The sequence below is a fragment of the Nipponia nippon genome, unplaced genomic scaffold (genome assembly GCF_047370975.1).
Source record: "Nipponia nippon isolate SJK-2023a ecotype South Korea unplaced genomic scaffold, ASM4737097v1 scaffold_85, whole genome shotgun sequence".
Lineage (NCBI taxonomy): Eukaryota > Metazoa > Chordata > Aves > Pelecaniformes > Threskiornithidae > Nipponia > Nipponia nippon.
This window is the reverse complement of record NW_028262408.1, coordinates 163,987-186,588: the sequence shown is the minus strand read 5'-3', so window position 1 is coordinate 186,588 and position 22,602 is coordinate 163,987. Positions and strand designations below refer to the sequence as shown.

The 22,602-nt window shown below is 38.4% G+C and overlaps 1 protein-coding gene across 7 annotated transcripts in view; it reads right to left on the bottom strand.

Moving 5' to 3' along the window:
- Nucleotides 1–22,602, bottom strand: part of LOC148050405 (dymeclin) — a 62,576-nt gene that overhangs the window by 25,030 nt on the left and 14,944 nt on the right. For 5 of the 7 annotated variants that reach the window (XM_087742846.1, XM_087742842.1, XM_087742847.1 and 2 more), the window contains 4 exons: nucleotides 13,141–13,193; nucleotides 12,367–12,460; nucleotides 10,889–11,022; nucleotides 3,859–3,931 (listed from right to left, as the gene is read on the bottom strand). In XM_087742846.1, coding sequence (XP_087598972.1) covers nucleotides 3,859–3,931; nucleotides 10,889–11,022; nucleotides 12,367–12,460; nucleotides 13,141–13,193 — 354 coding nt within the window. Of the gene's footprint in view, nucleotides 1–3,403; nucleotides 3,600–3,858; nucleotides 3,932–10,888; nucleotides 11,023–12,366; nucleotides 12,461–13,140; nucleotides 13,194–22,602 lie in introns of those variants that run through there. The other 2 variants (XR_015701164.1, XM_087742848.1) reach the window with 2 other exon arrangements.

Here is a 22,602-nt window from a genome sequence, read left to right as displayed (position 1 = left end):
ATATGCATTTATAGTTTTTAATGATGTGAAAATGTACTGATAACAACCAGATGTTCAGTTATGTATACCAGCTCTTAACAAGCTGCTGAAAGAAGCCTTTATAATTTAAAGCTTTGGGAGCTCTATCTTGCAGCAAAATGTTAGTAATAGTTTCTACATAAAAGTCATACACTTAAATACTGAAGTTGCATCTTTTTGCTGACTATGCAGTTTTAATCATTAATGTACACTCTTGAGTGCTAACATTAACAAAACCAAAGAAAAAGCAGAGTATCGATAACATAGCCAAGGGAGCCATAAATCAAACATCAACATACCATAACAAAAGTGTTATAAGGGACTGCACAAGTCTAATTCTTGAAAAGCAGTAACACTGCCGTTTCTATAACATTTCTTAAAATCAAATGTTAATATGTGAAACCTTTTTCCTTGGCATTTTGCACAATGCAGCAGAGCCTGTTTTTCAAAAGGGTAATTCAAGATCTTTTTAATAATTCTCGGATACAGAGCCACAACGCTGAAGAGTGCCATGTCCCTACTACAACCTGTTTTAGCTATGCTGAGTGTTAACTGCCTTAAAGCACATTTGCCTTTCCCAGTACAAACTAACTTTGAGAAACAGTTTCTTAAATTCATCGTAGACAATCCTGAGACACTTCTAGATATGCTTTGCTGTACACCTCTGCAGCCTTTCCCGACAGAAATCAACACATTTTGGTTCTTCAGTTATATTTCATAGTAAGGGATATGGAGAGGTAGGTTACAGACTTACCATTTGCTGTCTTCCCCATCTCACACCTTCCTTATTAATTCTGAGCTAGACTGTCCACCTGCATTTTCCCAGTATGTCTGTAGGTTATTCTGTAGGCAGAAATGCGCTCATTCTGCCAAGGCTTCTGGTAGAGCAAGCTCAGAGGCGAGCAAGCTCTGCCCATGCTCAGGAAAGACTTGAGCCTTCATGAACTCGGTGCCCGTGCCAAGCCCAAAGTCTTACGCTTGCTCTCGGTCAGTCTGGATCACGGGTTAAGATTACATACCTGCCTGCAAAATACCACACACAGGTATCCTAAGCTCTCCTCCCAACGGTGCCTGTCATCTTATGCATACATCTTCACGACGTGATACTCAACAGTGAAGAATAATAGGATCTATGTTAAAATCACATATTTCTCACCACTCCACAACAGATTCTACACAGCATCATCCAGAAATGCTGTCCACTCTTCAGTAACACATTTGCAAAAAAAAAAAAAAAAAAAAAAAAAACAATTAAAGACAGCACATCCGAAATTAGAGAGAGAGGAAAAAAAAAAAAATTATAGCACCTCTGAAGCGTACTGCTTTCACCAAAAAGCACCTGACGTGACATTTAGAACAATTTCAAAAGCAAAGAGCACGAGACTGTTGCCAGGTGCCTCTGCTCCTGCATTTTGGACACGGAGATAGTCTTCCACGCTTTAAAAATAATCTTAGTATTTCAGTGAAGGAGAAAAAAAGAAGCTTAAACTGGGGTGTAGAGAAGCAATATATTTAGACAACAGCTGCCAGCTGTATCCACTCCTTCATGAAACTGCATCTACAGAACCCAAGGGACACACTAATTGTCACAATCCTCTGTTAAGGCTATTGAATGCTCCTAACAAAAACTTCGCTATTTTGAATGACGCTTCAAAGGCAGGCTCAGCATGGAGATTTTAATGGTCTGTCACAACAAAAATTCATCTCTAATAGCAGCTTTACAGACACTCTGTTAGCGATGCCACTGTAAACTGCCAGAGCTGCCTATCCTCTAGCAAATGATCCTAAGTCCTGCCACAGAAATCATTACGAGTTTGAATATTTCATGTATTCCACTCAAACAATCTATTCCTTCCCAAAATTCACACACTAGGCTTGTAGTTTTCTTGACTTATTCCAGCCAAAGACAGAAACTAATTACTCCTTTGATACAAAGTAGGGAAAGGATTTATAGTGTAAATCTGATCAGGGAGAGGGAGGGGAGTAAAAAGTAAACTCACTACTAAAATAATCCTGATCATTCTCCTGAAAAAAATTAATATTAGAGTTAGCAAAAATGTCTCAGCCTTATAACATCTTTGTGAAGAACAGCGCTGGATTGTGTATTAGAGAAAGCAAGTTTTTCCGTATCTCCTTTCCCCTACCCTACCTCCCCTTCGATGATATGGGGAAAAAATCATTAGTTAAGGTATTATCACATTGTTAAACATATTGCACTGGTAAACAAGACAATAATATATACTTTTGAAAGTGTTAGTATCTTACTAACAATTCAGTAGCATGCTATTTCAGGAAAGTTTAGCTAAGAAAACTTTTTTGACAAAAAAAACCCCAAACAAAACCAAAGCAAAGACCTTTAACATCAATCTCTTATGAAAAGTGAGTATGTTTTCAATATAGCTGAACATTAAAGATTATAGACAGGCTTCATAACGTCTTCTTTTTTAATAAGCCATTATCACCATTATATTATATGGTAAACTAAGTGCTTTCAACAGCTTCTTCCATTCCCAGCAACCACATTCACACAGAAATAGAGATGCTGAAAGGTTCAGTTGCTGAAAAAGGTTAAGAACAATCATGCCTGTAAAACTTTTTTCTGCCAGAAAGACAGAATAAATTATATTGGACTCCACACAGACATTGGGACTTCCAAGAAAGAAAAATAAAACCCTGCAGGATTTATGAACTTGCCCATATATCGCAGTCCTTTCACCCCTTTGTACTTCCTCTAATCTGTTCCAAACAAAAAGTGTATCTGTTCCAGGAAGTCCTGACAAGCCTTGCAGAATGACGCTCTAAATCATATCACTAATTCATTACACACTACCTACCCGAACCCTCATGTAATGTTGACAGAGTTGTATTTAATGAGAGCAATGTTTCAAAAACTATTGCATCTTTGTCAGGTTTCCAACCAGAAGAACAATCCGAAGTACAAAAACTAAATCATCAGCAGAGCTATATACTACACTATAACAGATAATCTGAAACTCTTTCAAAGCTGTGATGCTTTAATTGGGGCACTACCTTTTAGGCACAGACTACAATGTAATTTAACACAAAAGACACTGCTAACAGTGTCCTTGCAAAGTTTATCATGGGAAAAAAGAAGTTAAAACTTATCAGGACAGGGGTGGAAAAACATTTTTATTTCTGAAGAAGAAAGTTCTCCTTCATATAATACTGAAGTATGTTTCATGACACGTATCCCAATGGGACATGGAATGAGCATCTCCCAAATACAACAGATGCATGAAAAAAGCCATGTAAACAAATCTGGAGATCTACAGAAACATTCCACTTACTCATTTCTCTTCTCTCTCTTTCAGACATCAATTCGTTGGTATTTCAGAAATTAGTATAAATAAGTCATATGACTTACTTAACGCACACACAGTTCAAAAACCCACACATCTGCAGACGAGGAACTTTTGTTTGCACCTTGCTGCATCCCCCAGAGATGAAGTGACACCTCCAATGTACCTTTCCCTGTACAATCAGCACAACCATTTCTAGCCAAAAGTTTGCTGTAACCATCTGCGTGCCGACAGAGGTACCTGAAACAAACATCAAAGCTCCTACAAAACAAAACAGGATGACTTCTGTTGATGGCTTGAACTGTTTTTGAGATGATGATGATCATGCACTTCTTCCAACAGAATATTCAGGGCTGCCAGTGGCAGCAGATTATCATTATCAGTACTGCACCATCACATGGAGCATTCAAATATGAGCATACATGATAACCACATCACTCTAAGTTTTATATTCTCTCAAATGCTCAGTTTATACAAGGGGCGGGGGGGGGGGGTGGGGAAGAGAAAAAAGCCAACTTACAAGAGGGGAATTTCAACAATGAGCTGGATGAGGCAACACAGCAACTCTTCTAGGAGGTCTTCAGACTCTGTTCCTGAAAAGAAGCATACCAAAGGTTTTCTGGATTTCCAACACCAAAAGAAAGGATAGATTTAAATACATAGATCCAGACAATCAGTATTTTAATTAAGGAACAAACACTACAAGAGAAATTCTACCTGTTTAAGATGACAGCATTCTTTCCTGAAATAGAAGGCACTTCACCAGAGAAAATGGTGATGCTACGCCTTTTATATACAAAATAATCAACTAATAACAATTGGATAAGTTAAATGAGATACTGGTATTGTAGGAATAGGCTAATATTAAGCACATGGAGCCTTACTTTACTACCTACCTAAGTTCATATTAAATAGTGTTATTACTAACAGTTGAACTGATCATTAGTGACTTCTCACTGGTCCACAGTTCTGGTCTCCTCTCAAAATTCCCTGCACTGTGTGTATTTCCCCACCCCTTTTTTTAATCCCAAGTGAAGAATAAGCAGAGACAGATAGAAAACATAAGTTTCATTTGTCTAACACACACTGAACAATATTCTAAATTGTGATCTGTCAAATGAATGCAGCCTACAGTACGCATCACTGCTGCTTTTAAGCAGTTAAATCTACACACTGTTTTTTCATGAATACACATTTATGTATTGAAGAGGTTTTACACATTTCAATGACAAGTAAGAATTCATTTTAAGTGAGCAGAAATTATTCTCTACTCAAACACAATGTGACAAAATGCATGGGATGATTAAAAATTATTTAAAAAATGCAACTGTTCTAAGCAATAAAACTGGTGGTGTTTTACATTAGCACTGCAATTTTTTAAAGCAACTGCAACAAAAGACTTGTGAGACTTACTGAGGGAAAAGCTTATTAAATCATGTGAAGTTGTCATATAATACCAAAAAAATAGAAGTTAAGTCTGTTGGCTCATTAGGATTTTTTCTGCTTTCAAAATAAAATTATAAAGAGGAACCTACAACACAAGGAAGTGTAGGGGTTTATAGTGCTGAATGGCCTAACAGCAGGCATAGTTTTTCCCTCTGCGTTACCCGATAGGCATTACAGCACTGCAGCACAATGATGACCCAAATGCTTGTTTATTTTGTATTTTCAAATAAGTACACCCTGCAATAAACACAACATTATAGCCAGGTTATGGTGGTGTTACTCTGTTTAACCCAAGTTTGTTCTTAAATCCAGAACTCAATTTTAAGAAGCACACCTGAGGGAATATTCACAATAAAGCAAAATTATTTCTTTCCACAATCAGTTTATTAAAAACACATTAAAAATTGTCACCTAGTGAACTGCACGTTCTAAAGGAAATCAGTTTTTTATCACGGAAACATGGTTTGCTTTATATAGAATCCCCCATGACTAACACAATGTAGCTCCTGTTAGTAAAAACCAAGAACTGCTAGGAGTATTTAACCTTAGACAGAAACCACCGCCAATAATAAAGCCCAGATAATGTACTCTAAAGTAACTTGAACGTGACAGTTTCCGAAGGTTTTCTGAATCCAGAAAATGCTTATAGAGCAAGGCTGCTATTAGTTCCCAAAAGGTATCTGATTTTTTTCTCTTGACAATTGAGGAAAGGGAAGAGGAGAGAGGAAAAAGGATGAAGAAAGTAGAGAGAGTGCATTTTAAGAATATTATTTCTTCCACCATGCTACATACACAACTCATCTGAAGAGAAAATAATGTTATTTGAATATGAAAGAGGGCTTTTCTCCCATACTACATTCAAATAAAGCAAGAAAATATTGGGTTAGCACAATCACGTAGAATGGAAGATGTTACTCTTTCCTGCTCTGTTCTCAAACTATTTTTCTTTTTTAAAAAAAAAAGCTTAATTGCTGTAATCAATGTCATTCAGCTACAGTAATTAATGTATCCTTTTCCCCATTGAGGCACATGCATTCTTGTTTAATTCTTGTCTTGCCAAGACAATGAGGTGGACACATGCCAAATCTATAACGTAAGAGAGAGCTATAAACAGGGAACACTATGTGTTTTCATAAACAATGTCTTTTTCAATAGCAGGACAAAGACAACACACACAATATTCATTCACATTAATAGATCACAAACTTGGATCAAAAGACATGTGTAAAGCCTTGGGGAAAATAAGTAAAGGCTGAATCTGTCCAGATAAGATTAGGGCAGACTTGCAGAGAGAGGAATCATAGGTGCATCTTCCAAACTCTACGGCATTGCAGAAGTGACCGCAAACACACACAGTTTTTAAAATGTCCAGTTACACTGAAGCACCATTTTTCAGCAGCTATATTTAAGTCCTCAAACATGTGGATTACTTGCATTGTGGGTTTTTTGGCTTTTGGTGGCATTTGTTTGGTTTGGGTTGCTTTTGTTTTGGTTTTGGTTTTCTTTTTTTACATTGAAAAAAATAATACTTTGTGTTTAACTTTTTCAAAGCTACACACGTTACAGACACTGGATTAGCAGACACTACACAGACAAAATGGCTTATCCAGAGGAAAGTATACATGCCAGGAGACTCCACTCCTAGTAAAACCAGCCCAGTGCCATCCTTGGCCATGATACAGGGTCTAACATAAACATTAAAACAGTCTTTCTTCTCAAGAACTTAACTACCATGTTTTCAAGACTTCATGTGAGCTGTTATAGCAGCTGGATGTACCTAATGTTAACAAGATATTCAGGCATAGCAAGGTACGGCCTCACTGTAGATGCTACTTGTTTTTCTGCCCTGTTGCTCCTACAGGTAGGATAGAACCTGGACATCAGCAACGAAATAAATTGTTACTTGTAAAACAGTACCTAAGGCCTCATTCATTCACTTCATTACACAACCAGCAGACTTAAGGCTTCTTTGAGTTTTGTGGTTTCATCTTCAGCTCTGAGGACTCTCAAAAGCTCCCAGCTTTCCCTTAAGAGTGTTAACAATGAGTCCATAAACTAATTGCCATCCCTCATTTCCTTATATGATAGCTGAACACTCATGAAATCATTTAAGGATAGCAGTATATGTATTGTTATTAAATCCCCCCTTCTATGCCCTCTTATTTGCTATAATACACCAAATACAGTCCCTAGCAGCCTTGTGATAAAAACTTCTCTACAGTGAATGAATAAATTTTCCTACTACAGGTCAGGGAAGAGGTTGAATGAATTGATGGTTTGATTTAGAATACAACACACAGCATATGCTCTCTTACCCCTCTGAATCACAGTACAGGTAAAGACCCTGCAGGAATTACGGGATACAGACAGTGGAAGCCTCACCGAAAGATGAATGATTTGTGTTAGCGAGACTAACTCCAGCTTCAGAGCAGCACATGCTGAGGCCAGTGTAGGATTTATTAATATCAGGATTTTTTTAGCTGACTCTTAAAGAATATGGTTTAAGTCTCTACAAGGATTTTCCTACAATCAAAATTGTGCAATATCCTCCAAAGTTGTACACAATTCCCGGTTACGGATGAAGAGGCAAAGGTTGCACTTCCTGGGCTAAAGAACCATCTGAAAACCACCGAGAGGAACAAACTCCTATTGATGGGCTATTCTTGAAGGAAATCAATAAGCAGTGCTGTAGCGGGGACTTGATCCTCTGCAATTTGTTCATTACAACTTTATAGTGGTAGGCTACAACATATCCATGCACTCAAACTTTTTGCAAAATGAAAAACCCTGATAACCACATTTTATGACACAAAGCACAACTGCACAGCTTTTGTGCAACTGAGTGCAAGCGCATGAATTGCAAAACCTGGGAGGAGAATCCTTCCAGACAAGACAGTTATCAAAAAGGCTAACTAAACAACAGTGGCTGTGTTACATATAATCTCTCAAAATACAAGACATACTGCCGAGTAGCCAGCGACAAGGATATTTTCCATACATCATTACTATCATACACCATACATTTCTGCCTGACGTACTGAGTATCGCACAGCAGGTGCTGATGCTCTGATCGACTGCAACGTGAGCAGCCTGACGTGCTGACACTGCAGTTACGCACTCCGAGTCCCCAGGTGCTATATTTAAACTCGGAGAACATGGTACTAGGATATATTCTCAGAGTAGGAGGGGAAAAAAAAAAAAAGCGATGCTCATAGTTTAAACAGGGAAACAAACACCACCACACAGTGATTTCCAAAGGAGTTTTAAGGTGATGCTGAAAAGAACCATTACCTTTTCTCAGAAGGCTGCGAGATTGAACAAGGTGTACAAAAACGGATCATAGGAGAGAGAGGTTGTTTGTGCTGCGGGTTGGTTGTACCGTTCTTTCCAATAACTACTCACCAGCCATTAAGAAAATAAGCAAATAGTACTTCAAAATTCAGACACACTATTAAAGCTTTTATCTATCTGCATGTTTCCTTTACATTATATAATTAATATAATAATGTTTTGTATAAGGTTTGTTTTATCATGCCCACACTTGAAAAATAGTAAAATAATATCAAGTTCTGGGAAATGAAAAGACAGCAAGGACAACTATGAAGAACTTAGATTTTTATAAAGCGTGCTCACCAAAGATAGCGTTAAGTATGTACAATTTGAGTAAAAGTAGCAATAGATTTGTGTAAACTTCACAATAACAAGGCATGCTCTAGTTTCCAAAGAATAAAAGAAAATTCAAGGAAGCTACACTTGACTTAATTATGAAAATACAAAAAAAAAATTTTCATCTTTTTCTGCTCACTATTATAGGCTCTAGCACAACAGCATTTTATTACACTGTTAATGATACATCACTTTTCCTACAGCTAAGTATAAAAGCTATAGGAAGGCATTCGCTTTATTATAATACTCTATATAATTTTAAAAAATCCAGTGTGAAGATTTGTTAGGAGCAAAAGATGATGGCTATGTAAACACAGCACATTATGAACCTCAACTCCTTGAAGAAGGTGACAGGACCACCTCCAACTGGAAACCCAAGTCAAAAGCCACAGCGGACTCGAGCCATGGCTGAGCGGGGAGAGCCGAGGAGGAGCTCGTTTCCAGCCTCCATCCCCTCCTCCCTCCAGCAGACCACACACAATTACCTTCCTAATCAAGAACATCCAGCGAACAATCTGCTCAAAGATAATTGCTAAGTACATTTGCCATCAATATGCACAAAATTATCGCTAATAAACGTCACTGTGAATTACAGTCAAGTGCTACTAGACATGGTATAAACATGGATCTACCCCAGTGACAAGAATCACTTTTCATACCATGCTGCGAGGAACTCCCAGCGTACGGAATAAAGATCCTGGGGGTTCAAGCTAACAAAACGTCTCCGCTTTTCCATCCGTTTTACTGTACTACACTCTATACCACTGAAGCAAGAAGTGGGCAATTTTTTTTAAACCAAGGCTGCAGCCCATAGGCAGTCTGTAACGATAGCTTATAATGAGCAGGTGTTACTTTCTAATGCATCGGTTAGCTGACTTCATTCTTGGAGATTACTCACCACAGTTTAAATACATTAAACCATTTCAACATGTAGCACTTAATCTTTTGGCACCAGAAGTCTGATTTCCCCAGAGCAACGGCAGGCGCCAAGGAGTTAAACAGATTTTAATGAACAGTTTTCGCTATTCAATGAGCAAGCAGCTATCAGGCATTCTCAACACGTGTCCTTGCTGGACTGACTGTTGAGGGAAACAGACATTCGGATACTTTCGGTTGTTCTTCCACAACCCACTCGCACTGAATTAACATTCTGATACCAGCCCTTTTTGCCAGACCATTTTTGGCTTTATGCAATTAACAACACGCAATTACAAACTCAACAGTATCTTTACAACAAAGGAAAGGAAATCAAGGCTCCTGTGCCAGCATTATCCATCATGTGTTCTGTAAGAGCATCTTGATACACAAAGATTCGTGGCAGCGTTATGACTTTCTTTTTGCTGTAATCAAACTGATCTTGAACACGTTCACATTATTCACATTCAAGAAGGACTGCATAGGAGAAAGAGAACAGCTCGATTATTCGAGCGTCTTCCATGCCATATTTCATCTTGTGTAACACATGCCCCATTCCCTGGAGATACACTTATTTTTTAACATTCTACCTAAATGCTTTGACTTTTCCCGTACTCTTGTATAAACTACTGCCCACTGATTAAATTTTAGCAGTTGCCTTTTCAATGGATCTGTTCTAACCACAGTACTGTTATCTTCCCTCACTAGAATCCTAAAAATTGCCTTCATTCCACTCCCTGGCTGCTGCTTGTTTATGAAATACATGTGAAAAGAAACACTATGTAACTGCAACATCACCATTCTTATAGTAGTACGCAGTCAGCTTCACCCCAATTCTATTCTGTTCTTCTGAAGAGGAGCGTTACTACATTTCAAACTGTATGATAATGACTAAAGCTAAGGTCTACAGCATCACTTCTGAACAACTATTTAAAGAAATGCCAAATGAAGTTTGTAAATAAATGGCCATGTTAAATTTAATACAAATCTTTACAGAAAAAATAAACCAAAGAACTTAAACCCTGCTCTAGGTCTATTTTGCTGTAAGAACCTCTAACATGCCAATAGCTTGTTAATAAACATTTAATTCTAGCAGAAGATGACAGTCAATATGTAATGAAAAGCTCTCATCACATTTTGAAGGTGTTCTCTTTCACATGTACGATACAAAGGAAGACTTTATACCAGATTACTTCAGACCCCAATGAAAGTCAGGCAGTTTTACTACTGACTACATACTTTCAATCTCACAGATTGTCCCAAACAGTAAACACGTTGTATGTAACCTCACTGGTACTTCATTTCTAGTTTCAAAGCAAAGTTTGGGATTCTTAGTCTAAACAAAACATAGAATCATAGAATTACTTAAGTTGGAAAAGACCCTTAAGATCATCGAATCCAACCATTAACCTCACGCTACCAAGTCCACCACTAAACCATGTCCCTAAGCACCACGTCTACAAACATCAGAACTTTTTAGTTTCTTGTGGGATATTTGTTTCACTAGCGCTAGTTATACCTACCATATGAGCCTGGTGCTTTCTCTTCATAAGTAAAATGAAGTTGCAACTCCTCTTCTGACATTTGACTGATGAATACTTTCAGCAAACAGCAAATAATAAACAGTGCATTGTGAGCCTGCCATATAAAGAGGTGGCTAGAAAAGAAGCAGAAACAAACAACAATCAGTAATGCTTACCCATGAACATGCATCAGAACCCACAAGAAAATAGAGGCCAGAGTAGACAAAGGGGTTCCTACAGATGAAGCAAGGAAAAGCCAAAGTGCTTAAGCAAGGAGTATTCAGTTGATGCCACAGCAAACAAACTGGCGATGTATTCAAAAGTAGTATTTTTTCTTCCCCCAAGAGAATACAATCTTATTCCTAACTAAGTTTCTATTGTTAAAAACACCACAGTTGCCGGAAGTACCACTCTTTGAAGAGCTCACCAGATAGCTCAGCATACTTCTAAAGGTTTCCAGATACTATGGACTCAAGGCCCCCAGACGTTTGAACATTTCCAACAGCTTCGATATGAAAGCTACTCTGGCCTCCCTGAACCTTAGCACTTTTCCCAGTCAAATAGCCTTTGATGACCATAGGCATTTATGGATTTCAGGAGCACAACATGGCAAGATTTTTCTATGCAACACACAGGTATTTTCCAAGCTTTCTGAATGCAAGGGGAATATAGCTTCATTCCATTTTCTTGATTCCCAATAAGCAACTGCTGGGAAGCCCATACAACAGCTTACAGTGAAGCTCTTGCTTGAAGCTATATTTTCCAGGTATTTTTGGATTAAAGCAGCAGGAGCTATCCAGGCAGGAATAACTTCTTTTTCCAGATACAAGCAAAAAGGTTGAGGGCAGTCCTGGGAGCAAGGGGGCATTAAAAAGGAAATCTTCCTTTTTGAAGTCCCAGATCTGATGGGAGTTGGACATTTGTCTATGGGTGTTGGGGAACAATTACAGAAAGCTTGCTGGAAAAACTATACAGTGCTGCACGCATAACCTCTTGGGAGTTCCTTCCTACTGCTGAAAGGGAGAAGCAAAACTAGTGACAGTTGCATAATATGATCTGAAGGCAATGTCTTTCTTTGTACAAAAGTTTGTGTTCAAATCCAATCCAACTTAAAATATTTCCAAGATAAAATACTGGTTCACACATTAAGATTTAGCTAAAAAGGTCGAGTGATTTTTAAACAGCTCTAAACCAGTAGTAACCAGAAGTTACACCGTTTGTACACAAATGCAATTATGTAATACACAGGACAAACACAAACATGTCTTCTTCCCCAACAATCTATTTACCTATTACATTTAACCTTCTGTGTCTGGAAAAGTACTAGATTCTTGTTCTGTTTCAAACAACAATTTAAGAGAGTTGTAAGTTTTGGTCTGTGATTATGTTAACTAGCAAAGCAAAATACTCAAGGGCTAGCAGCAAAAGGAACATTTAAAAAGTTAAATGGCACACGCAGCTTTTTTCCGGGTACTTACTTCTGACATTCTGCTGAAATTTTTAACTCTTTGGTTCTAGAAAGAAAGACTTTAATCAATGACCCAAGGTTTCCTGTTCGAGGATTCTTCTCAACTAGATGAGAAAAAATGACATATGATTATATAGCATGCGTAAGTTGACACTATTTAGTTCAAGCAATACATAGAATGAAACCAAATTTCAATGTCTTAAATATTTCTACATAAAGCACAGCATGTCTGTTTTTCTGTACAGCTGTCGTTCTTCTTTTAAGATTCTCCAGTACATGCCTTACTACTCCATAATCGTTCCCTAAACACACTTTCATCCTAGATTTAAAATATCCCAAATGTGGAGCTCATACTGCTTCCTTTCCAAGACTTGTCTACAGCAGAATAGTCTCCTGTCAGAAAACTGGGCAGGTTTTCACAACTAGCTTTTACCTTCTTGAAACATTGCTGATCATGTTTATATTATCCCTTCCTTTTATCCTCTGATTCTTTCCCCTTACTGATCAGCTTAGAGGGCAGAGGGAAAGAGACGTAGTAGGGATGGAGTTATTTGTTTTAAACCTTTCAGTCATTTCAAGTCTACAAAACAGTTAACGATGGAAGTTTCTAAAAGCTTGAGAGATTATATATATATATAAACACACTCTTCACACTTATATCTTACTAGTGGAACATATACAAGTAGAGTCAAACATACTGAAGACATAGATGCGCACATAAATGTGTTTCTTAATGTTTCTGATCAAGCATATGGAAAAAAGTTAAGATGTCACAATTTCTCACCTAAAGACTTGCAGACTGAGATTGTGGCTTCTTCCAAGAGCTTTAAGTCAGCACTAGGAGAGGGGAAAAATAAAATAAAAATGGTTACACAAGGAAATGGGTTCCTGTACTTTAAGTGAAAATTCATTACAAAACAGTTGTAAAATTTCTGTGAAGCACTTAATTTTACCAGTCCATTAGCTGGTTTACATAGACACCACAGAAGCACAGAATGGTTGAGGTGGGAAGGGACCTCTGGAGGTCATCTTGTCCAGCCTCCCTGCTCAACCAGGGCCACCTAGAGCCACTTGCCCAGGACCACGTCCAGGTGGCTTTTGAATGTCTCCAAGGACAAAGACTCCACAACCTCTCTGGGAAACCCATTCCAGTGCTCGGTCATCCTAGTATCAGGCAGGACAACATGCATTTGAAGTACAGTGACTACAAAACAGGAAACTAATATTCAAAAGTGAATTGTTTGTCTAAGTGAAATGATGTCACTACATCATTTGTGTTACTACTACTTCTATGGCTTCAATGCTGCCATGCTTAGCTTTATGCCACTGAAAATACACACGGAACAGCAGCCTACAGAAAGGACTTGATTTTTTACAGGAACTATCATATGAAATAAAAACTTTTTAAAAAGCATAAATTAAAGAATCCTCAACCTGACATTTAACCTCAAGCTAAGCACCACCTTCCTTTAACTAATGTTACTATACCAATGCAACAATCACATCAGATACACCAAATTTTTCATAACTTCATTAATTGCCTGTTGGTATGCCTCAATGAAAACCATCAGCTGAAAAGAACAATAAAGCACTAACACAGAACCTGCCAACAACCACTGAAAGTCAACACCAGCTGCATCAAGCACATAAAAAGACATTTATATACTCCTATCACTACAAACCTACCAGTACAGAGTAACTGTTCCCCAGAAAAAAAACAAAAGAATACATGGGAAGTATATTTTTCCTGAACAGATGGGGAAAAAAAGACAAATAATAATCAGATATTGTGTCCAATGCCCCATTAAGCAATATGAAGGTGTCGCAATATTAACACCAAAAGGGCAACCTGTCCTGGTGTTTCACCACCCTCATAAAAAATTTCTTCCTTATATCCAGTCTGAATCTCCCCTTTTAGTTTAAAACCATCACCCCTTGTCCTATTGCTACAGGCCCTACTGCTAAGGATATCGGAGAAGACTGTACAGCCTCTACAGAGGCTCAATTAACATACAGTCTAATCTACAGGAATAACAGTCCTTCTGAAGTTCCCCAGATTAAAAGTCAGTCAAAAAAAACCAAACCAAAACAGCTCAATGCTTGCGGACATAACATAGTATGTAATATAGGCTGAACAATTTCCAAGCTCATGCAGCAACGTCCTTGTAATTAAAAGGTATGAAAATCACCATCCTCAGAATAAATAGGAAAGTAGCAACATAATGAAACCTGCATAATTACAAAGCCTATAAAAGTCAGTAGTACGGCCTCCATTCAAGCACTCTTCTCATATAAAAATATTGCAAAACTTAATACTGCCATAATTAGATTGCCAAAGTCATCGTTGCTTCTTCAGTTTTCTGATGAGTACCGCATGCACTCTCTCTGTCCCACCTGCTCAACCCCATCTTGGCAACTACCTGCAGCTCTGCCAGTGAACTTCTAAAAGGCAGTGGTGGGGCAAACAGTCCCCCTTCTTTCTGTTAAATTTAGATGGCAGTCCAGTTTACAACACAGTCCTAAGAACTGTTGCATCAACCTGAGATTAACTGTGGTGCTGTGTGGGAGCCCCCAAAGAAGCTGCACTGCTCAAAACCCATGTGGAGCCATGCTCTTGGAAGCTATTGAGTTTGTCTGAGCTGTGCCCGACCTGAGGACTAGATGAGGAGGTAAGGATATTGGCAGAAACAGCAGCCAAAAGAATTCTTTCAAAACTTTTCAATAGGAAATTCTTCAAGATAGAGACATCAAACAAATTAAGTTTTAAGATGCCTGCAAATTTTCCTGTATATCAGACCAATCTACTGTGTAGCGAGCTGACAGCAGAGACAGCACTTCACCTACAGCTGAATATCCTAAGACAACTTTAGATTATGCAGATTGGTTTTTTTGGATATCAAATATCAGCATTCTTTCCTCCCTTATAAATTGCTTTGCAACATAAGTTTCAAAAAGAACAAACTTACACTTTCATATATGCTTTAAAAACATTAGATTTAGTCTCAAAGGTGGTCTCTCATTTCAGTGCTAAAAACATGCAGAGTAATTAAAAACAAATGGTATAAATCTAGAACACGCCACCAGCAACTACAGACAACACGGTTTTCTCGGTCTATGTGAAACAAGGACTTTTTGCACTTTTTTTTTTTTAAATAACTTCTAAATTTGTCCAGATGGCTGCTTGTCATCAGCATGTATTCCTTCCTAAGAGCTGACAGGCAGGGTGAACATTATATTGGACACCAACTCAGTAGAGAGTTCTTAGGTACTGAATAATCGTAATCCAACACAACGTGACCCACCTCCCACTATCCAAAGATGCTGGGGACTTCCGTCATACAGACCGAGTGATTACTGTAATTGCTCCAGGATTTAAACCTTAAATGTAGACATTCAGCTTTTAATTATGGTTCATTTTCCCCGTCGTTTCTGAGCAGTTAGGTTTTAAAGTATAGCATTCTTACAGGTTTTCACTTCCTCCCTTTGAGTTATTAAAAACCACACAAAGTCCTCCAGTAAATTCCATAGAGTTGCCCAGTTTCTACAAGTTGCCAGGATCAAAACCAGTGGCAAATCAAGCATGACCTTCAGATCTTCAGCAAAGCTTTTAACACTTGAGTCATTCTTTTTCTACCAAAACAAAAGCTTAATGTTTGAAAATTAACTAGAGCCCATTCCCCCTTCTTAACAAGAACACAGAATTTAATTTTGCCATCCTCAAGACTAGGCAACATTATCTGCAAAATTTCAGTTCACGCAACAGGAACACCTAGTGAGGAGGAACAACAGCAGAACACCGCCCCAACACACACACTCACAGACTGAAATGGTGTTCTTACACCCAATAGAAGTAATACTACTGCCACATCCCCACAGATGGATTCATGGAGAGATTATAGTGGAGGGGTACAAAAAAAAGCAGCCCATTTCCAGGTACCAGGAGCAAAGGTTAGCAGTGGCTTTCTTTCCTTCTCTTGGGCAGGAAAGAATAGCGAGACACATGGAAAAAGCTGCTTGCATATTTTTTTTTGTGCTGTGAAGACAGGATATATATTATAATTATATTATATTAACACTTAGGCAGAAAATGCCAGAGCCAAGATTCATAAGGTGGCACAAAAGAAATGCTACAATCAGCTATGGTATTGACTTTGCTCTATAGTCCCTGTGGAGATGACATTTGGTTAATGAATGAATGGAAACCTAACACTAAAACATCCGTCCTTTCATTAATCCACAGAGCAGTCCTGGTAGTATTCAAACGATTTTTCAGCACTAACAACAAGAGCAAGCACTGGCAGAGTGAAGCTCCTTTACTGCACTGATCACAAATAGAAGTTCCAATTCTCTCTGAAAACTCTCACCCGAGGAATACAGACTGCCTCATTGCCAAGTATTTGTGTATATACCTAGGTATATATTTTAGGAGCTCACTATTTGGGACAAAAAAGAAGTCTAAAATGTATTTAAACTGATCGTCTTCAACATATTACATCTAATTGTAATGAAGTACCTATGGGAGGATCCAGGGGAAAACAACCTTTCAGAAAAGAAAAGGAAAAAATCCCACACATTTTCCACTCTGCAATTTTATCTACCAAGAACTGGGAAAATAAAAATTACACTTTTTCAGAACTGAAAAGCAGCTTCTGAAAGACAATATTTTCTAGAACATGTAAAAATAGAAGAGAGATTCATTAGGGAGGGAGGAGTAAAATATCACCTAGTCTGTGAGAATCATTAGTATATTCTCAGCAAGAAAAAGATTATCAATTTATAGCAATAAGCAAGCAGCAACATAAGTACACCCCTCCTGCTGCTTGATGGCACTGCTGAGCATCACTAGGAGAAACCCAGGCACCCCAGTAACACCCAGTAAGCCCTGCCATGGAGGAGACACCACTTTGGAAGGTGTTCACTTGCACACGGCAACAAACACCAGCTTCAGGCCACGGATCTTTAACATAATGATTGCAGTGATTTGGGTGAGTTTGTACGTGTAATCGTCTATTTCAACTGGCACTACCTGAAATGAACCATTTGGTTTTGGGAAAGTAGTACATACCCCGATCATATTTACCAGTTCTACAATTTTCTGAAGCACGAGCAAAAGGTACCACCCGGTGTGGAGATTCAAACCGGTTGTGAGCACTGGGGGAAACACTAAGGATTCAAAGAAAAGTACACTTAACCACACAGCCTTGACTGGCTCATTCAGATCCAAGCAAATGTGTGAGGTGCAGGATTGCTTCCCACACACTTTAGGGAAAAATTCCAGGCTTCACAGGAATTCCTGGCTCATCCTGTGATCTGGAGGCTAGCATTTTTGAAGTTCTTATAAAAGCAAGAAATTATTTTATTTGCTTTTTTATGTAGAGAGTAGGCCCACAGACTTCAGCAAAAGTATAATTAATAACAATAGTGAAATTTGCTTCCTGACAGCACAGACTTCTTTAAAGAAAATGGTTTTATCTTGTTTTATTTTAAAGGCATCAAAACATGAGAGGTTTAGCAGTGGCAGTGATTATTGTCTTGTAACATCTCAACATGGCAAACAGTAAGATTATTTTGCATACCAATTGTCACTCCAAACCCATCTACACACAGGAAGCATCTGCGTGACACCAGGTGTCGCACATCAGCGGCAGGAGTAAAAAGTAATCAAGGGTAATCCCCTCCTGTAGGAAAGAGGGCAGCATGACCACTACACCTACTCCATACAATAAGGACTCCATGCTAGGAAAGGGAGAGAAGAAATCAAAATTAAAGTTCAAACTTGCAAGCTCAAGTACTGACGCTCTGATACTAGAGGTCACCTCTTTTTCCAGATACAAGAGTTCAATCCCTCAAACCTGTACTGTCATAAAAATGTCATTTGGGAATTTGATGCACACACACCCACTCAAACATACAGGAATAGTAACACAAGCCAAAATTGCCTCTTCACATTTCACAAGGAAGAGTGAAAATCATGAGTTATCAGATGTGTAGGCAATGATTATTGACCAAGTAAAACATAATACTGAAACAGTATTTAGACAATACAAATTCTGTTTTGTCTTGCTGAAATTGTTCTTCTATCACTTCATAATTGATCTTATGTCAAGTTTTTTTATTTTGTTGCGATTTGATCCGTTTGTAGTTACTGATCATAGTACAAGGAGTTTCTTCATCAGCGAGTTAGCTTTCTGTAAGAAAGCATCTTTTCAGTAGAGGTGGGGAAGAATGGTAAATTAAACAGTCTATTGCTCAAAAAAAATTCATAGTTTTCATTGACTGCAGATTCTTGTTTCTGGCTTCATACTACCGAAAAGCTGGATTCTGCAATCAGCTATTCTGGCATATATTACAAAAAAACATTACTTTCAAAAACAAGAGGGGGGAAAAAAAAAAAAAAGAAGGGGGAAAAAAAACCAAACAGTGAAGTTATTTTAGAGTGGTTGAATTCAGTTGCCTTACTTTAAATCTACTAACAGTCCCATAGACTTCAGCAAAACCATAATTAATAAAAGACAGTGAAAGCTGCTTCCTAACAGCAGTCATCTTTGAAGAACATCATTTTACCTGCTTTTATCTTAAGGGTATCACAATGTAAGAGGTTTCAAAGTGGCAGTGACTACTGTTAAAATATCCCAACATGGCAAGAGAAAGTATTCTGCGTATGAACTGTAACTATAAACATACCCATACCGTGACACCTACCCTTATTATGATAAGACCCAAACTGTAGCAGACAACTACCCCTTGTAAAAGAAGAGGAGAAAAGAAAAAAAAAAAAAGGAGCAGCTTTCCTGACAGATTTTTCCTTTAAGTAAAGCTTTTTTCTTTCCCATTGAATACAAAACAGAAGAATCAGCCCATTCAGTAAATTCATACTGTGGGAATGCTGACTTTAATGGACCAGTTGGAGGAAAGACATCAAAGAATAAAAAGCTGCATATAATTTATTGTACCAATTTAAAAATGTACCATATTAAGGCAACATAAAAGTTGCTCATTTTTATGTCTTTCCATTAAAGGTTCATGCACACTATTCTTGAACCAGCGACTCATTAAAAACTCCGGGGAAGGAACAAAGCGGAACAATAAATATTAAGCACATGATTTTCAGCAAGTTCTGTGTTGGTTAACTCTGTTTTAAGTTTTCCATCAGGAAAGAATTGTAACTAATACCACCACTAAGGAGGAGGTTGCATTCTTGGTAGCAACGCGCAGGAGAGCCAGATAAACACAAAGGTCTGCCTAAACCGAGAGCTAAGATTGCAAAGTAAACCTCACAGCTCTTGCTCGTAACAATAACTAAAAAAGTCATCCAGAAAAGCTGTATTTTGTTTTTCCAATACCCAAACGTTATTCAGACTGATAAATCAGCCACTTGAAATGTAGGAAGTGGCAGATTTAAGAGGTTTTATACGATTTTAATTCAGCTCCCATGAGTCCATTCTGTGCAACAAATAAGGATCCGTGAAGAAGAAAAAATGAACATGCAGGAGTGTGAATTTAGACCACCAAGTACTTCCTAATGGCTGAAACCAGAAATTTCTCAGCAGACACTTCTGTAGCCCCAGGGGATTTTACCTGCTAAGCATCCATGACCTGCTTCACGGAAGCGGAGATCACAATACACCTTTTACAGTGAAAAGCATGAGGCAAACTAGAACTAAATTGCTGGTAGCTTTTTCTTTTACTATCACTTGTGCATATATCACTTATCTGCTGTCACTCCTGAACTGTGTAAGGCCCCAGTGACTTCACCTGCCAAATACCCGAGACCGGCTCTGGCTGTTACTATCACTCAGGGGAGTCACAGGCAGTGAGCACGGGTTCACCGTCAGCTCATTTCTGATTACTGATGGCTGATTCATAATCAGGGTTTGTGAACGCACAGACCAGAATTGCTCCCACTTAATATTCCCCCTTAATACCTGCTTAACTACTAAGAAAACCAACATTATGAGAGGAAGAACAAACAGCCCAGAAAGGCAGAATACTACACTCCCAGCGGCCAGCTCTGCTTTGACCACATGCTTTCACGTGCATTTTTGGATAGCAGAGCAGGTTTAAGCAATCCCACCTTTTAGTCCACAGGCTACTGTGCCCCAAAAATCAATCCTTCCTTGTGCCAGAATTGTTTTGTGGAGCCATGCTATGAATCACTCTAGGGAATTAACTTGGCTGAAAAAAATAAAACACTTTTTTGCTGTGTTGTTTTTCAGACACATTAGATCCTGATTAAACCCACAGCAGACCCGAATAAACACTGGAAGGGACAGTGAAAGGGCAAGAGTATCTTGCATCAGTAATTGCTGACAAAGACACAGCAACTCTGAAGTCAGTAGCACTGGTATTTGGCAAACTTTATTCCCACCTGCAAACTACCTTGCGTTCTTCACAGAAACAGATGAAAAAGTTAACTGAACTGAAAAAATAAACCCAGTAAAGAAGACATGGCTGAGTAAATGAGCAATGCTAAAGAATCACACAAAGAGAGATTAACATATACAATCGGGTAGGGGTGGAGAGAGAAAGCAAAAGAGAGAAGCAAGAAGATGAGGAGGATGAATGGAGGAAGAGATCAACCAAACTGAAAGGGGAACATGAGAAAAGCAAAACAATGACAAAGAAAGAAAAGAGTACAAAGTGCCGAGAAAAGCAAAGCATAAGAAAAAGAAGACAGACAGTACCATTAAAAGATCAGACAGGGTATCACGCCTTCGTCTTTCTCAGAGTAGAAAGCCAGTAATTCACCAACTCTCAAGCCAAGGCCCTGGGCTTCTGATTTTGGGGATTAAAAGATTATTGTTCCTCAGAAGATCCAACTCTGTTTGGCAGCCTGAAAGAAAGATCTTCCTTTGGCAGCTGTGATTCAGCAGTACCTGGACTAATTTGGAACGGCTTCTGTAAAGCAAAGCACTATTCGCATATTCCTCACTAGACAGAAAGCATACACGGAAAAGCGTTAAAAACCCCACAAACTTTACTTACACAAACGGACTCAAATTTCCCTTAAATGTATCACAAGGACCTTTTGCCTTCCTTGCAGATACTGGTTCCTCCCTACAGGTAAGGTTTCATGACAAGAAGGTGAATCTGTCAGGTATCTGTCGCTGAAAGGAGGCTATCGCCCCCAGCCCCGCCACCTCCCACACGTTGCTGGTTTTTGGTTGGGTTTTTTTGTTGTTGTTTCCTACCACCACGCATTTTCCTACTACTTTCTCCCTTCATGTTTTTCTCCTCTTCTTTCCCTATAGTACTGCTATATATAGAACAGAAGTATGTCCAAAGCAGCATCCAGAGAACACAACCCTCTTCTCCCTGGGGATCATATCAGTCCCATCTTTGCAAAAATTTGAGGAAGTAGGATAGATCCTTTACCCTAGAGTTATCATCAATTACCTCCACGAAAACACCACACAGCATTTATATGGCTCCCAATAACAACTGCAAACAATCGCCTACTGTAAACACACCAATTTTGCAACATACAATTGGAAAAAGTGTAGCTTGAGAAGAGAACTTTAAATTCTGTCCTGTTTGACAGGTGAAAACTGGCTCCTTTCCACAACAGTCAAAAACTAGCATCTTGCTCCTGTCAAAAGTCTGACCTACACTCAAGCCTCATTAAAACAAAACAGAGTTAACTTGATATTTCGCAAGCTTTCAATCTCAGAAATGAACATTGACCTCTATTGTTCTGTTCCTGCAGGCAAGGTTATCTGATTTAGACAATGGCTGAGGGTGCTGTGCAGCCAACATCATCTGACATCATTTGTCAAATGGTTCTCTCAGGTAGATGCAACTTAATGGGAAATTTCTGTTTCCTTCCAATTATTAAGCTACACAAAAGATGGCTCTCAAAATATTTCTCTTCTAGCTGCCAGGCAAGAGCACCATCTGGTGTTCAGCTAATTAAACTGTCAACCTGCTTTTGGATCAGGCTTTTTTTTCTTTGCTTGGTTTTTTAATTATGTTTCTTGTTTGGTTGGGTTTTTGTTTTTGTTTTTTTTTTTTAAGCAAACTTACTCTGCACTGGATCTGACTCCATGAAACAGGCCAAAAAAGCTTCAAAGCAAGCTATGAAAAACTCCTTTACTTTGGTGGGGCAGGGAAGAACAGTAGAACAACTGAAAGAAGTTGCTGGGGTTTTATATATAACTACTTCCCCCTAAAAAAAAAAAAATACGGTATTATATGACTTCTTAGAATATTGTCCATCTTGTTAGTTATGGGTAGGCTGTAAACAATT